We start from the raw sequence: 17,856 nt of genomic DNA, 5'->3' as shown, positions 1-17,856 counted from the left end.
ATATATGTGTGAGTGTGTGTGTTTGCACCTGTGATTATTGTGTGTGTGTTTTTTTGTGCTGTATCAGATCTGGAGTAACAATTATTCCTCCTTTGCACTTGTGTACTGAAATGACATTAACCATTTTGAATTTAAAGGTTGAATATTATTTGGTGTAAAAAGACAATGGTGAAAAATATACATTTCTATTTTTAAAGTTTAAATTTTTTTAGACTTTAAAAAATTTTGAACTTTTAAAGAAAATTTGAAAGTTTTGGGAAAATCCATTTTTGCATATTTAAGTAATCAAAAAAATTATTGTTCTTCCTACTTCCTTTTGTTGTTAATTTTTAACCACTGCTCCCATTGTTTTTTGTTCATTAGGGCTTACTTCAAAACCTATGTTCCTCAGTTCCAGGAGGCAGCTTTCGCTAATGGGAAGTTATAGTTGACATCTGGTTGCAGAAGAAAGCCAATCGGACAGTTGCATTTGTTTATCTTAGGACGTCCTTTGGATTTTATTCAATCTTCCTCGAATGCTCAATTGCAACTGTAAGAACATTGATTTCCACTTGGCTGCAGATCATTGGTGTGCCTATACTATATCCTATACACAAAAAGGTCTCTTATGTTGTTTAGTCAGTTAAAGTCTGTATTACTTACAACATAAAATGTTTCAAATTGGTGAGAAAAAATGTTCCAAGATACAATAAATGATCATTGAAAAGTTTGAATGATGTATGATGCTGTGAAAATTAAAATGTAGAAAATGCAACTGCCTTCTCATTTTATCACCTCCCCACACTCTGATTCCTGATTCCTGCACTCTCTTAGAACAGTACAGCACAGAAACAGGCCCATCAGCCCATAAATTGATAATGAAACACCTTACTAAACTAATTGCATCTACTTGCACAATGTCCACTTCCCTACATTCTCTGCATATTCATATACCTAACTAAGAGCCTCTCACATTGCCTGCTCCACCAATTCAGGCAGCACATTCCAAGCACCCACTGTTCTCTGTGGGGGGGAAATGTTTGCCCTACTCATCCCCTTTGAACCTGTCCCCTCTCACCTTAAATGCATGCCCTCTAGTAGTCTGACGAAGGGCCTCGGCCCGAAACATCGATTGTACCTCTTCCTAGAGATGCTGCCTGGCCTGCTGCGTTCACCAGCTGCTTTTGTGTGTGTGGCTTGAAATTCCAGCATCTGCAGATTTCCTCGTGTTTGCCCTCTAGTATTAGATAGTTTGACCCTGTACAAAGATACTGGCTGTCTATCTGTGCCTCTCTTAATCTTACAAACTTCTGTCAGGTCTCTCCTTGGCCTCCATTGCTCCAGAGAAACAACCCAAGCCCCTCCTTCTAGCTCATGCCCTCTAATCTTTGCAGCATCCTCCCACATCCCTTGACATGCATTTTGAAATGTGGTGTGGCTTGAATTTTGATCTCAATACAGTGAAGATTGTTATATTAAGAAATTAACGTTAAGCAATCCCAGCTCAGCTACTTTATGAAATATACTTTGCACTGTACTTTGTTCTGTACATTGGTGGGTCAGATCAGGTAAGAATGTGATTTTAAAGAAAGCTTTAAATTTTCTCTCCCTACGCCAGATGCTTTTAAGCAATCTGACTAAGTTCCCTGTACGGCTCCAGTTTGCTACTTGTCAGCATATTTATCTCTACCTAAATGTCTACGTTTAGAAGTAGACCTCAGACATTTGATCTTTTCCAAGTTCATCTGGGAATGAGGAAGAAACATGCAGTGTAATATCAATATTTTTAAAATGTCTCTAACCTGGTAGAAGTATATTTTTAGGTCTAGCACTTAAAACACGGACATTTAAATCTTTTTAAGGAAGAATAATGGGTAATTGTTTTAGGGGTTTGAAATCTGAAATTTTCAATAAATATTAAAATAAGTATTAAAAATGAAGATTAATAACAATATTTAGTACAATTATTGAAATTGCAGTTATACAGCACAGAAACAGGACCGGCCCAGCTGATGCCCCATAGCAGTTAATGAATGAGAAGTTTATCATTCAAACAAGGATAACATACTAAAGTGGACCTTTGTATAGTATGAACAATGCTCTTGACAATGTATGATGTTACCGTAAGTGCATTTCTCAATGCTGCAAACTCTAGGTACATATGTCACAGCAAATGAGAATGCTACACTAAGCATTCATCTAAGTGATTATTGTACTCTTGGTTTATCCGCGCATTGGATTATATAAAGTTTACAGCACAATATTGATTTATGTGACCAAACTCAATCGTGCAACACATTTCCAACTCCTCAGAGCATTATCCATTTACTCTTTTGTGTTTACCCCAAAAATGTTCTAGTGTAATTTCTCCCAGATTCTTGATGAGTTTCACTGTGTGAAGAATTTTCTCCTGAATCACTGATGTACAGGGCGTTCTCCTTACAGACTCCCAACTTAAGGACACCCATACACATGAACGAGCATTTAATATGAAAATTAAATTTAAAAGTCTGACGCACATGCTTGTTCAGACAAACAGCAGATCTAACTTCCTCACACTCTCATTTTCAGTAATTACCCTTTCTTACTAGACTTAAGTGCTTTTGGTGACATTCATTACAATTCTTTGGAGATATGGCTACTGTATCGAATGATTTTTGTGTATTTTTTTGACTTTTGAACAAAATCACCTCATGAATCTGTTAAAATGGAATCCGTCTATTACCCAGAGCAACCTGTATTTATGACTCTTCATTTTGGAATCCCCACATGAAAACGTTGGGCTCCTTGTGTAGCCTTTCAGAGCTACCATCCAGTCCAGAACCTTTTCTCTATTGGAGAATGAATGCAGAATTAATTTCATCTTTGACCCTTCATAACTATCAGATAAAGCATATCACCACCAGGCCCCTAATGCTGGCACCTCTGTGTCTGCATCTGTAAACTTCAGAGACTTTTCAGAGTAGTGCACCCTCTCAGTGTTTATATCAGTTTACAGTTATATATGGACTTGTGGCCTGTATGCCAGCATTACAAACTATGTGTTCATTATGCCAGAAATGTCCATTTCCCATTATTATAAGACTGCTATTGTTGTCCTTATTTTAATTTTGAATTCCATTATTTTTTTAATATATTCAATGAACGTGGGCACTGCCAGCACCGATTGACCAATCCTACTCTATATGCACTAACCAGGAAGTGAAGAGGCAGCCATGTTAATGGACTGGTTAATGATGTCGGGTTTCCTTCCCTGAACCATTCAGGGGTTTATAATAACTGAGTGGTGTTATCATTACTGTTGCTGCTAATTTCAATTCTATGTTTGTTTAATTAATTGAACTTAAATTCTCCTCTTCCAGGAGAATTCCAAGGTGGGATTTGAAAAAGTCTATGGGTCAATAGTCCAAAACTTGTAACTGCTACTTTTTCTTATATCCAGATTTCAACAGCATACAATTATGTTAATGAATTTAGTTGGAATTTTGCAGCCTTAAATTTGACCCTGAAATTAAACTGATATTAAGTTGAACCATTTGAGCTATTGTTGAGTGTAGGGGTTTGTGATGACTATTCTTACTTGTTCAACAATTGACATTTGGTGATGACATTAGTGCTGTTCAGCTAGAACTCTGAGAAGGTTTAGACAGCTCTGTGATCATTATTCTAGCTAAGAATAAAGAATGCACATGAAGCAAAGTTTTCTATATCTATTTCTGTCAGGATCTGTCCCTCAAATGTTCTGGCATAGAGCACTCTTAAATCATTTTACTTCATAGCTCACAGACATTCCCAAACATCAGTGTTTTTCTGTCCTGCCACTGGTTATGGTAAATTGGTTTATTATTGTCACATGCACTAAGGTACAGTGAAAAACTTGGGTTTTGCATGCCATCCGTACAAATCATTATATCACATCAGAACATTTGAGGTAGTACAAGGAAAAATAAATAACAGAATACAAGTTATGTTACAGTTACTGAGAAACTTCAGTGCAGACAGACAATAAGGTGCAAGGCTGTAACAAGATAGACAATATACTAAGAGACAATTTTTAATCTTATAACAACAAGATGGAAGCTGTCCTCTGCAGAACTAAGAAAATCAAAGTTATGGAATCTACATTCAAAAAATATGGACATAATGTTAAAAATTAATTTTGCAGTAGATTGCTGCATATGCCCATCATCTACATAAAATCTTTCCATAATGCTGTCTTTTGATTTTCCATTCAGCCAAAATTATCTTAGCCATAAAGTCAATGACCCTGTTGAAAAAATATAGCAAATAGTTAAGAACCAAGCAAGATATTTGAATCCAAATTCTTTTTGTTATTAAATTATTAATTTAGCTATCCAAAAGATGGCAAAGAATCAAGGCTCTTTTTGAAATAAGTCTTACAGTAAACAATGGAAGTATGAGGAGAGATCTGGCAGTGGAGACACAAGAGACTGTGGATGCTGGAATCTGGAGCACAAAGCAAACTGCTTGAAGAAATTCAGCTGGTCAGTTAGCACCTCTGGAGGAAAATGAGCAATCAATATTTGGCAGTAGTTGCTTTAAGAGAAAACATTCAAAGGTATAATAGTGGATGGGCACTGGCTTGAACTTCAAGATCTACCACACAATCTGCAAAAAGAAGTATTCTCAAGACACAGAACCCAATGGGAAAAGTGATCCATGGTAAACTCACAGGAGAAATTATAAATACGATTAATCCAAAGGATTAGGCTTGCAAAATTGCTATAAGCAGCAGAAGGCAGGATTTATGGCAGAATTGTGGAACCAAGAAATTATCCTGATAAAGAATGGAGTGGTAAAATATGAGAGCAGACAAATAATAAGAGTAAAATAATTAATAGTGTATAAAATTGGGAAACTAATAAGGGCACCTAAACCTAATAAAAACAAGAGAACTAAGAGTCTAATGAGAATGAGGATCTGAAGGAAATAAGAATTTGGTTAACAAAAATACTCGAGCTGAAAGTTGATAAATCCCAAAATGTGATGAACTATATCCCATGAGTTTCGAAAGAGGTAGTGATTACGTTGGTCATCCATAGGTCAAAATTATTAATCCTGAAATAATTCCTGCAAATTGGAAGTAGCAAGAAAAGACAGAGTAAACAGGGAACTGTTGTTCCTCTCCATGCCTTGTGGTGCAACAGGCCATTTCTTTAGCATTTTTATGTTTTTTTATGAGGCCAACTTGCTAGCTGAACAATCAACCAGCACAAATGGAAAGCACACAAGGAGCCGACCAGATACAAATCCGGGACCACTCACCTTGAAGTCTGGTGCGGACGCTATGAAACCACTGGCTGAAACAGGGATCTACTGACTCATTAACCAAATATGAGTAGAAAAGAAAACATTGAAATTTATAATGAAGAACTAAAGAAAAAACACATCTGGCCAGTAATAATAGTTCCATGAGCTTGTGAATGGAAAGTTGTTTTTGTCTAATCTTTTGGAGTTCCTTAAGGATTTGACTAGTGATATAGATCAGAGAATCACTAGATTTTTGGAAAACTTTGGATAATGCCCAACACTGGTGGTTCATCAACAAATTTAGAGCACATAGAGTTGTCAGTAATATAATTGTGTGGATTGAGAGTTGGTTAACATACAGAAAGCAAGAAGTGGGACTAAAATGGGTCTTTTTCAGCGTGGCAGTATCTGACTGATGGGGTAAGGATCAGTGCTAAGGCCCTAGACATTCACAGTCTAGAAACTATATCAATGATTTGGCTGAGGAAACCAAGTGTCATATTTCCATGTTTGTTGGCAATGTAAAATTTAAGTGGGATTGTGAGTAGGGAGGAGGATGTAAAGAACAGATATAGACTGACTAAGTGGGTGGGAAGATGACAGATGGAATATACTGGAAAAATGTGAGGTCATCCACTTGAAACAAACTATATTTGCATGTTAAAAAATAAGATGATACGTAAAGATCAACCTTCTCCATTCTGTAAATGTTAAACTCAAACCTTAGTGTTTGTCAAGTCAAGTTTATTGTCATGTTCACATTCGGTGAGGTAGAGGTACAATGGAAAAACCTGTTCGCAGCAGCACTGCGGGCATGTAGGTTCAGCGAGCACACATACACAATTGTACATAAATTATACAAGACTGGAGAGGGAAAAAAGACATTAGAGCAATACAAACCACAATCGAAGATTTGTCCATAGCAGTGGAAGAGGTGTTCCATTGCTAAGGTTCGGTTATGGTTGTGCAGTTCAGTTCAAGAACCTAACAGTTATGGAAGTGTAGCTGTCCCAGAACCTGGATCAGCTGTTACTGTGTAACAACAACCAAAGAACAGAGATCCATCATTGGAATATTGCATTGTGCATTAACTAGTATATATAAGCATGCAAATTTGAAATTTATGTGTTGGGATACAGGATGGCATTGATGATATTCATGGAGATAGAGATGTCAAGCATCAGGTTTGACATTATGAAGGACAGAAGTAGAAAATTTTGGGACATTGGGAGTTTATGGAGGGCAAGTTAAAGTCTGGAGATAACAAGTGAGGTTAAGGATTTGGCAGCCCTCCAAAATTGAGAAGAAAATTACTTATTAAAATAGAAATAGAGAAAAAAAATTCTATCAGTTCATTGTTGAACATGATGCCAAGGTTTGTTCCCAGTCTGCCTCAGCCAAATTACAGCTGAGGAAAACAGGAGATGGTTACAGAGGTCTGGGAGAGCATCCAGTATGTGGCTCAAGTGTTCAACTGGAAAAAAAAATTGGCATCTTGATTGAAGCAGCTACTTCAAAGAAAGGTTTAGATTTATATATAATGTCTTTCACAACCTTGTGATGCCAAAGTGTTTCTCAGCCAATAAAGTGATGTCAGATTGTATTTGCTGTGGTACTGTGGGAAATACAGCAGCCAATCTGGGCACAGCAGGTGTTGATTAAAAATATGTTGAGTGTTTGGGCTATGGAAGAGCAAGATGGATGATGCATAATTAAACTTGGAGCTGTAGGGGATCCTGTATGAAATATTGAGAGTCAATGTATAAAGGGGAAATGCAAGCTCTGAATCTTGAACTCAATGATCTTAAAAGAACAGAAGGGAAAAAGGGAAGGTTTTGCTTTATTTTGTTGATAGGACATGTGATGCTAACAAAGCTATAATTGTTCCCTTTTTTTCTGACATATGGGCATTTACTCTTTCTTGATGTGGTTTAACAGGTCCTAGGATCACATGTAGGAGCAGACCATGGGGAATAAAGATAAATTCTTGTCTCTAAAGAACATTAATTGATGTGTTGTGTTTTATGGCAGTTCCACTGTTTTTGTGGTAGTTTTCTGATCCCAGCCATATTCTTAAATACGGCTTTCACATCATGACAATGTTGGACTCTAACTCCTAACCTGTCTGCTATCATATTGCAATCAGTAGGTTGTTGCACCCACTTTTAATTTCATACCAGATTGGAAATGGCAGAAATATGATAGAACTGGTGCAGAGTGTATAGTAGAGGAGGGTAGTGAAAGAGGATGGATGAGTAATGTTCAAAGCAGAGCTTTACTATTACCAAGAGTCACAGACAGTGAAGGTAAACATGAGCTCTTCCACACTGCACAGAGAGAGATATTTGTGCAGCTGTGGTATTTATCTGCTGACCATAAGTAAGGAAATTACTATTTTCAGGAACCAATCACAAACTACTTCACCATCTCTGGCAAGTCTCCTTCCACATTCTTTCACAGTAAAGATGAAATTCACCTCCACACCCCAGAAACCACATCTTCCACTGCTCACGCCACCATTTGTAGAAGCATTAATTCCCTCTCACTGCTCAACAGTATATTTAAAGAAATGGACCATAGCACAAGATATATTTAATTGTCGGCAGTTATTATTGTGGACATTGCATTAGCTCATCTTATTCCAGAAATGATGTCCAAACCGTAATCACAAACTCACAATGAACAGGATCATATGATGCAGAAAACTGTTTGGAAATGAACAGCAAAATCAACAGAGACAACATCCCAAGTAAACATGGGGACAATACATAAGCAATTATTTCACTGAAACAGGAAATCTACATGAGCTGTACACAGGAAATGGTGGGAGACAATTCTCTGATGTAGTGCTCTGAATTTAAGTGGGAGGTACTGCGCAATTCTGCAGAAATTCTGAATAATATTACTGCTGAGAAAATATGAATCCATTTTCCAGGTTCAGTGAAGCTTACTTTTGTATATTATTTCCATTTTGGTTTGGACCAAAAGCAAGTTTTTAACCCATATTGAATCTGGGTAATTAATGTTTACTGTGTTACATTGCTAGCTAACTTAGTATAGAATCCACAACCACAGGAAGGGGCTATATTAATAACAGAACAAGACTTGTGGTAACGTGCATGATTGATCAGTGTTGTACTGGAAGTAATGCATTGTGATCACTGAGACTCTGGAAAATCTGTCTGACTATAAGTCTCTTGAACATTCCCAAATGCAATGACTATTTTCTGCAATCAGATTGTGATTGGCTTCTCTATCTTAATTTTTGGATAAATATATTCTATAAACATCAGCTATCAACCTCTTGATTTATTGTATATACAGGTTTTCTTTAAAAGCTTATTCCTGGAATCTGGTGGTGGTAGAGAGGTCAGCATTAGTTTCCCCTCCCTGATGGTGGGTCTCGGTAAGCCCACTAGACTAATCCTTTGGTGTGATCATGATGAGGAGAGACATACAGAACATTTTAATTCATAGTCAAAGAGTCATACAGCACTGACGCAAGTCCTTTGGACTCACTCACCCCTGCTGACTAAGTTATCTACCGGAGTTAGTCCCATTTGTCTGCATCTGGCCATCTTCCCCTTTCTTATCCATATACCTATCCAAATATTGTTTTTAATGTTGTAATTCTACTTGCTTCTGTTTCCTCTGACAGTTCTTTCTGTATACCCACCCCACCACCCTCAGTGAAAAACTTGCCCTTGAGTCCCTTTTAAATCTCTTCCCTCTCTCCTTCAACTTATGCCCTCTGGTTTTAGACTACCCTACTCTAGAAAGACCATTCATCTTACCTATTCCTTTCATGATTTTATATCCCTCTATAATGTCTCCCTTCAGCCTCCTCTGCTCAGAGGGGAGAAAATGATCCAGTCTCTCCTTAATAACTCAAGATCTCCAGTCCCAACAACATCCTCATGAATCCTTACTGCACCCTTTCCAGTTTATCAACGTCTTTCCACATAGCTGACTCGATCTGCACACAATAAATATGCCAAGTGTGGTTTCAGCAATGACTTGCACTGTTATAATATCCTGTACTCCTGTGCTCAATGCCCTGACCAGTAAAGGTTTGACTGTCTAGAAATGAAATATTCATACTAGAAACCCCCACCTCCCCAACCCTTCTAGTAAGTCATTTCTGTTTCCTGTCGTTGAACATGTTCTCCTCATTTCTGGTCACTATCATCAGAAGGATGTGACAGAGATACTGCATGGAAACAGATCTTAACAACTATCTTATCTATTCTAATCTACATTCATCTTATTATCTTCATACTCTCTACATTGTCATCAACTCCCTCACCTTAAGGGTAACTTACAATGCCCAATTACCCTCCCAACCTGCACATCTTTGTGATGTGGAAGAAAGCCTGAGCACCCAGAAAAAACTCACACAAGTCTGGGGGGGAAATGTGAAATCTCCTCATGGACAACACCCAATTTCAGGATTGAAACCTGTGACTCTACCTGACAGTGGCTGTACCAGCAAAGCCACTGTATATTAAGCTAAGTCTGAAGCTGATTTATTAGGAGATTCACATGCTGGAAGCATAGTTAAGAAGATAAGTTAGTAAGGTTACACACAAAATGCTGGAGGAACTCAGCAGGTTAGGCAGCAACTAGGGAAAGGAATTTGACATTTCAGGCTGAGACCCTTCATCAAGACTGGAAAGGGGAAGGAAAAGGAGTACAAGCTAGAAGGTAATAGGTAAAGCCAAGTGAGGGGGAAGGTAGGTGAGTGGGGGAGGGGGAATGAAGTGAGAAACTGGGAGGTGATGGATGGAAAAGGTAAAGGGCTGAAGAAGAAATCTGATAGGAGGATGGACCATGCGAGAAAGGGAAGGAGAGGCACAAGAGGGAGGAGATAGGCAGCTGAGGCAAAGAGGAGCCAGGATGGGGAATGGAAGAAGAAAGAAGTGGGAGGGAGGAGAAATTGGTGTTCATGCCACCAGGTTGGAGGGTACTCAGATGGAATATTAGGTGTTTCTCTTCCAGCCTGAGAGAGGCCTCATTGCTGCAATGGAAGAGGCCATGGACCAACATGTCAGAATGGGGTTTGGAAATAAAATGTTTGACCATCAGGAAGTCCTATTTGTAGTGGATGGAGTGAAGGTGTCAACAAAGCTCGTAAGGCTGTTCACTTTGAACTCTGAATGTCTTCCCTGTTTCCAATCCAGCTGTGTAAAATTTTGAGAGGTGAGATTGGTAACAAAAGAATGTGGGTTAAAGGCAAAATGATAATGATAACCTGAGGAGATTGTTTTTCAACAATAATAGTTGGGGTTTGGAACTCGCTATAGGAAGATCAGAAGAATGAGAAAGGTGCATGTATGAAGCTGAAGGTTACAGACTGAGAGCTGGGGATGTGGTGTTACTCTGAACAGATATTTCCAACTGTCTGGTATCCTCCTCTGCTGTAATTGTAAGTGAATCGGATTCCCAAACCCAAAAAAAGAGCACAAAATTCAAATGAAGGAGCCAAGAATGAGATTTAACAGGGAAAGATTAGTGACTGGCAGGGTCAGCAAGATCTTTTTTGCAGTTCCATGCAAACACAATTCAGACTCTGCAGATGGTTTTTGCCAGGTGTTCTGCAAACCATGAAGATGAGTTGGAATGTATCTGATGGAGAATAGATGTCTTGGTGGAGCAGTAGTTAATACTACCGCTTCAAGCCCCCAGGAAGCAGGTTCAGGATGTACTGGCTGATTACTTAGCTACTGTCAAGCATCTGTTAGTGCAGCTAAGTGGCAAAAGAATCATAGAAAAGTGGTTGGAGACATGAGCAGGAAAAAGTTGAAGAGCTGCATGGAAATAAGGTGAGGAGAATGGGATTGATGGGATTGTTCTGTTGGGAACTTCCGTAGATCTAATGGACCAAGCACCATCTTCTGTTTCATAATAAATCATTAATAACAGTATTTAGCAAATGTGAAGCAAAGGACATTTCTAGAAGTAAATATGTAAGTGAATGAAGGAATATGCAAAGCATATTCAGTCAGTGGCCACTTTATTAGGTACCTCCTGTGCTAGATTTTTTATTTGTTTTTTGCACATTCTCTGTAAACTCTAGAGACTTTTGCATGAAAATTCCAAGAGATTAGCAGTTTCTGAGATACTCAAGTCACCCCCTCTGGCACCAACAATCATTCCATAATCAAAGTCACTTAGATCACATTTCTTCCCCATTCTGATGCTTGGTCTGAACAACAACTGAACTTCTTGACCATGTCTGCAATTTTTTTTTAATTGAGTTGCTGCCACACGATTGGCTGATCAGATATTTGCATTAATGAACAGGTGTGTGAGTGTACATAATAAAGTGGCCACTGACTGTGTAATACAAATATTACTCATTTGAGCATGCAAAACATTTGACTTTCATTTTCACATAATACTGAAGTATGATTGATAAGGTGTGAAAGCTTATCGATGGCACTTGATCTTTGGTGAACATATGTAGGTTTTTAGAATTTCAAGACATGAAACACTTATCAGACAGTCCATAAGCTCAGATCCCCCAGGGGTGAACTTTGCCTTCTGGCAACTTTGTGTGGGAGACAGGAGAGTTATGATATTTGAGCGAGTGAAGTGGCATCATAATCAACCATATGCCTCATGATGGTCTTTGAGGGTATCTGTGGTGATGATTCACCTTTGAAGCGCAGGAACACAATGAGATGATAAAGGTGAGAGAAATGATAATTCATGAATTCATGAAACAAAGTGTGCAGCCCAGTCAAAGTCAAATGAGTAAAGCCACAAGATCAGTGGTACACAACTAGTAATAACGTCATCAGCTTTGCAACCGGCCCGTTTGTTCTTGATCTTAATGTATAAGTAACATGATTTTTTTTATTGGTTTTCCCTCAAGATTGATATTACCACGGTTAGTAATAATGAATACCAATGTATACGCACATTGTGGTTTGAGCTTTTACAGCTTTAAGTTTAGATGATTCTTCCACTTCATGCCCAAAGACACAGAGAATGCAGAATCCTTGCTTTGTATATTATTGTTCTTTATTGCACAAATAACCACACACAGCAATAAACAACACTACAAATTGTAGTGGAACTCAATGGGTCAGGCAGCAACTGTGAAGGGACATGGACAGTCAGTGTTTTGGGAACAGACCCTCCTTCTGACCCAGCATCTTGTATATTGCTCCAGCATCTGTGGTCTTTTGTGCGTCAGCAAACACAAAACTTAGTTTGGAAATTGATCTTTCTTTGGGCCAAATTGAATTCCTGAAATAAGGAAAATTTCAACCATGTCACCGAGTCATAGAACAGGGAAGGAGGCCCTTTGGCCCAACTCATCCATGCAGCCAATTGTACCTACAAAGTCAAACCTACCTGTCTGCGTTTTGCCCATATCCCGCTAAAATCCCTCCTATCCATACACTTACTCAAATGTCTTTTAAATGTTATTATTGTACCTACCTCAGTCATCTTCTGTGGCACTCATTTCCATCTACGCACCACGCATGCACTGCCCATGGTTTTCTTTGTTTTGTGGCTGTCCGTGAAGAAGACAGATCTCAGGGTTGTATACTGCATATATACTTTGATAATAAATGTACTTTGAATTCTTTGAACCCTCTGCATGAAGAAGTTGCCCTTTGAGTCCCTTTTAAATCATTCATCTCTCACCTCAAACATGTGCCTTCTTGTTTTTCGTTCTCCTTCCCTGGGAAAAGAAGACTGTGTACAGTTACCTTACTTATAACCCTCATGGTTTTATAAACCTCTATAAGATCACCCTTCAGTCTCCCAGGCTCTAAGCAATAAAGTCCTAGGCTGGACAGGGGATATCCCCTGAGTTAGCCAGAATGTTATTTTTTTGAATGAGGCTTTGAAAACATCTTTGACTCATTTCCTCTGTCCACCTAGTGATTGCCATTACAGAGACTGGAACAGCACGTAGAATAGTTAAGAATAGTACAGTACAGAAACAGGCACTTCAGCCCACCATGTCTGTACCTGCCTAACTAATTCTTTCTTTTCAAATCTTTTTATCATTATATTATTCAAAAAAAAACATGTACATCGAATTAACAACACTTACATTGTCCCAAGGAAAAGAAAACATTATCTTAAAGACTGAAAAATTTTGTGATAATAAAAAAAACCCCTACTGAGCAGAAAAAGTGGGAAAAAAAACCCTCATTAGGTGTACAACCCCGGAGCCATGTGTCATACAAAAACCTTCTAAAAATAAACATCAAACTGCCAGCAAAAAAGAAAAAATGTACCAAAAAAATTTACAATTAGATCGTGGAGAAAATCTATCAATTAGCTCAAATGATAATAACGAGCAAATGAGCCCCATCTTTTCTCAAAATCAACTAATACCATGGATATTTTGAGGAATTATTCTGAAAAGCACAGTTAATTTGTTAGGTTGTAGATTAATTTTAAGTGCTTTAGAAATTGTCGAAAAAACTGACTTCCAGAACTGTTTCAGTATAGAACAAAACCAAAACATACGTGTCAATGTAGCTATTTCAGTTTTACATCTATCACAATAATTATCAACATTAGGAAATATTTTAGAGAGTCTCTCCTTCGTCAGATGGTAACGATATACAATTTTAAATTGTATCAGTGAATGACTAGCACAGATTGAAGAAGAGTTAACCAACTTCAGAATCCACGTCAAATCCTCCGTCATGAAAGTCAAATTGAGTTCCTTTTCCCAATCCTGTTTAATCTTAAATAAGGGATGCTTATCCCATTGTAATAATAAATTATAAATTCTTCCAATAGAACCCTTTGTCGAAGGGTTCATACTCATAATAGTATCTAACAGGTCTGCCTCCAATATGTAAGGAAAATTACTTAAATATTTTTGTAAGAAATGTCTAACTTGAAGGCATTGTAAAAAGTGTGAGTATGAAAGAGAATATTTATCAACTAATTGTTCAAAAGACATCATTCTACCTTCTTTAAATAAATCCAAGAAAGAATTAATACTTTTATTTTTCCAAAGTAAAAAAATTGGATCACTCAAAGAAGGCTTAAGAAAATAATTTTGATAAATTAAACTACAAAGTTTCAATTTTTTAAGATTAAAAAAATTGAGGAACTGGAGCCAAATTTGTAAAGAATGCTCAATCACAGGGTATAGGTTTAAATAAGCTAACTAATTCCATTTGTCTGCACATGGTCTGTATCTCTCTGTTTTCTGTTCATGTGCCTGCCTAAATGTTTCTTAAACATCAAATCTCTTTCCACTACCGCCCCCAGTGTTCCAGCTACCTAATACCGTGCAAAAAAAAACTTGCTTTGTGCATTTCTTTTAAACTTACTCCCTTTCACCTCAAGCCTATGCCATCTAGTATTTTTGACATTTCTGCTTCAGGGAAAATCTGAGTCTCTATCCTATCTATACAGCTCACAATCTTATAAACTTCGATCAGGTGTCCCCCTCAGCCTCTGATGCTCTTGTCCAAGCTCTCCTTATCTTTGATACTGTCCGGTCCAGGCAATATCCTGGCAAACTCCATCTGCACCTTCTCTAAAGCCTCCACATCCTTCCTGTAATGTGGCGACCAGAACTGCAAACAATACTCCAAATATGGCCTAACCAAACCTCATAGAGCTGCAACATGACTTCCTGACTTTTGTAATCAATGTCCTGATTGATGAAGGTAAGCATGCAATATAACTTCCACCTGAACCACTTATGTTGCCACATTCAGTGAGCTCTGGACTTGCAACACTGAGCGTCATAGGAAGTCATTCCTGCCTGCGGCCATCAAACTTTACAACTCGTCCCTTGGAGGGTCAGACACCCTGAGCCAATAGGCTGGTCCTGGACTTATTTCCTGGCATAATTTACATATTACTATTTAATTATTTATGGTTTTATTACTATTTAATTAATTATGGTGCAACTGTAACAAAAACCAATTTCCCTGGGGATCAATAAAGTATGACTATGACTATATTAATTGTTGGAAGGCTGAAAACTGGAAATGACAGAAGAGAATGGAAAAACACAGCATGTCAGACAGCAACAAGGGAGAAACAAATAGAGTGAGTTAATGTTTCAAATCTTTAGAATCCATGTTGAGAATGTGAATATTAACCTTCCCAAAGGAGCCAATGGAGTGATACTGGGACACAAGTGTTGGCCTGGAAGTCGTCTATGGTGATTTGCTTTTACTGTGTGCTTTATGTGGAAAATTGTGAGGAGGTAGCACTGTTGAAACCTCTCCTGTACCTTGAGGTGCCAGGGTAGTTAGACTGTAACTCTAAAGCTAACATCCTTCTGGTCTTTCATTCAGAATTATGCTAGTCCTTGGACTGGGAGCATTATCATGAGGTCTCAGACTTAACTCGCTGCTGAAAGAAGGTGCAGGTTGTGACAAGACTGATCCCCAAGTATTTAGTCAGAAAGACGCTACTGGAGTTAGCTTTCCTACTCTCCCTGGCTGTCATACTCGGTGGAGTAATACAATTTTCCCAGCGTTTCCATTGAATCCAACAAAGATGATCAGTCTTTCTCCCTCTGATTTTTCTCAATTTTTTTTTCAAGGTGTGAGTAGATCTTCATTGACCATCGTCATGCTTCCCAAGGTTGGGGTGAATGCATTGACAACTGTTGAAACTGTTCTTGCTTTGTTTCGTCATGGTTTGGTATGGCAATCTGAACGCACCGGAACATTAGAAGCTGCAGAAAGAAGTAGACTCAGTCCTATACATCATAGGCACATCCTTCCTAGCCATCTGAAGACCAACCATGTTCATGAGGCACTGCCTTAAGAAGCAATATCCATCACCAAAGATCCCCACTGTCTAGGTCATGCCATCTTCTTCTATCCACCATCAGGAGGAAGGACAGAAGCCTGAAATCCCACACCACTAGGTTCAAGAACAACTATGTCCCTTCGTCCATTCAATCCTTGAAACAACTGGCAAATCCCACTGTTCAGCAAAACTCTGGCCACTTTGATCACATTGCTCTGAAATGAATTTTGTGTTTGTTTTTGTTCCAAAAGTTCTCTTTCTTGTAAAAATTGTATATAAACAATTTATTTTTAATTTATGCTAATCCTGTGAATGCTTTCTGTGTGTGTGTGTGTGTGTGTGTGTGTGTGCGTGCGCGCGCATATGACAATAAACTCATCATTAACTTTGAATGGGTCATGCTAGTTCCACATTACAGTAGGATGAGGTATTCACTTATCCCATGGGATTGACTGAGACTTTATCAAGCTCTGTCTTGACAGCAAAACCCTCTCCCGAGGATGCAGTACCTCTTACAGTTGAAACTCCATCAGTACCACTTCAGTATCTCGACCAGCCCAAACTCCCAACATCCTCCTTTCCCCACGGCCGCTCCTCACCCTCTGACATTCTCCACCCCAGCCCCAGCATGACATCTCCCCTTACTCTACCTGTATTTCCCCTGAACTCCCCTCACCCCAACACTCTCCCAAAGCTCCTCCTCTTCTTACCACATGCCTTGCTCCAGCCTGCCTCTTAAGTGTTTCCAGCGATTTATAGTCATAGAAGAATACGGCATAGAGGGAGGCTCTTCAGCCCTACTGGTCCAAGCTGACCAAGATTTCCACCTAAACTAATCCCATTTGACCTATTTGGCCCATGTCCTTCCCTTTCCTATTCATGTACAGTACTTTTAAAATGTTAACTTACCTGCCTCAACACTTCCTCTGGCAACTTCTTCCATATACTGGCCACCCTCTGATGGCAGAAGGGAAGAATCTGTTTCTGAATTGTTGAGTGTGGGCTCCTGTTCCTCCTCTCCAATTGTGGTAATGAGAAGAGGGCACGTGCATGTACTGGGTGGTGAAGGTCCTTAATGATGGATGCCGCCTTTGTGATGCACCACTCATGAATCCTCAGTAGTGGAGATGGTTGATGGAGCTGGCGGAGGCTACGACCTGCTGCAGCCTCTGGTGATTCTGTGCATTGGAGCCCCTGTACCAGGCTGCAATGCAGCCAGTTAGAATTCACTCCATCGTCCATCTGTAGAAATTTGCAAGATTCTTTGGTGACATAGCAAATCTCCTCAAACACCGAACAAAGAAGATTCACTGGCATGCTGTCATTGTGACCACGTCAATGTGTTGTGTGTAATGTACGGTATACCTCAAGAATGTATATTTAGTAATTCATTAACTCTGATCCTTTCTCAGACACACACAACTACTGAAGTCTACCTCCTGTATCCATTGTGCACCTTTGTCAAATGTACTGTCTATACTTAAGTGGTGTAAATGAATTCTGGTTTTCTGTTCTTCCCCACCACCATCCTGCACCACCCCCCCTTTCCTCGCTCTCCAAAAAAGATCCACAGGAAGTTCTGCCCACATGCCTGGGTGGTGATAATGAACCACTTACCATCAAAGTCACATTACCAGTGTCCAGACAAAAGGTAGGTGCAGTCCACGCCTGCTTCTCCACACCCCTTTTCAGAGGTACCCTTCTGGGCATTTTTTTAGGTAGCTTTTCTTTTAAGAGAGCTCTTGTTTTTGAGTGGATTGTTCCTGCACTTTCAAACTCAGGCCACGAATAAAATGAAAAAGCTTTCTCAACAGTTAGTCTTGGTAACTACTTACAGAGAAAATT

The 17,856-nt window shown here is 38.9% G+C and overlaps 1 protein-coding gene across 1 annotated transcript in view; it reads left to right on the top strand.

Moving 5' to 3' along the window:
- The window catches only part of babam2 (BRISC and BRCA1 A complex member 2), a 226,559-nt gene extending 223,048 nt beyond the window's left edge, over positions 1-3,511 (top strand). Inside the window, exon 12 of the mRNA XM_072247241.1 lies at positions 364-3,511. Within this exon, the coding sequence (XP_072103342.1) occupies positions 364-427 (64 nt within the window). The 3' untranslated portion in view covers positions 428-3,511. The remainder of the gene's footprint in view (positions 1-363) is intronic.
- Positions 3,512-17,856: the final 14,345 nt, after the last annotated feature.

Source organism: Mobula birostris, chromosome 2, assembly GCF_030028105.1.
Source record: "Mobula birostris isolate sMobBir1 chromosome 2, sMobBir1.hap1, whole genome shotgun sequence".
Lineage (NCBI taxonomy): Eukaryota > Metazoa > Chordata > Chondrichthyes > Myliobatiformes > Myliobatidae > Mobula > Mobula birostris.
Note: the sequence above shows the minus strand (reverse complement) of the source record. Positions and strands in the feature narration are given on the sequence as shown.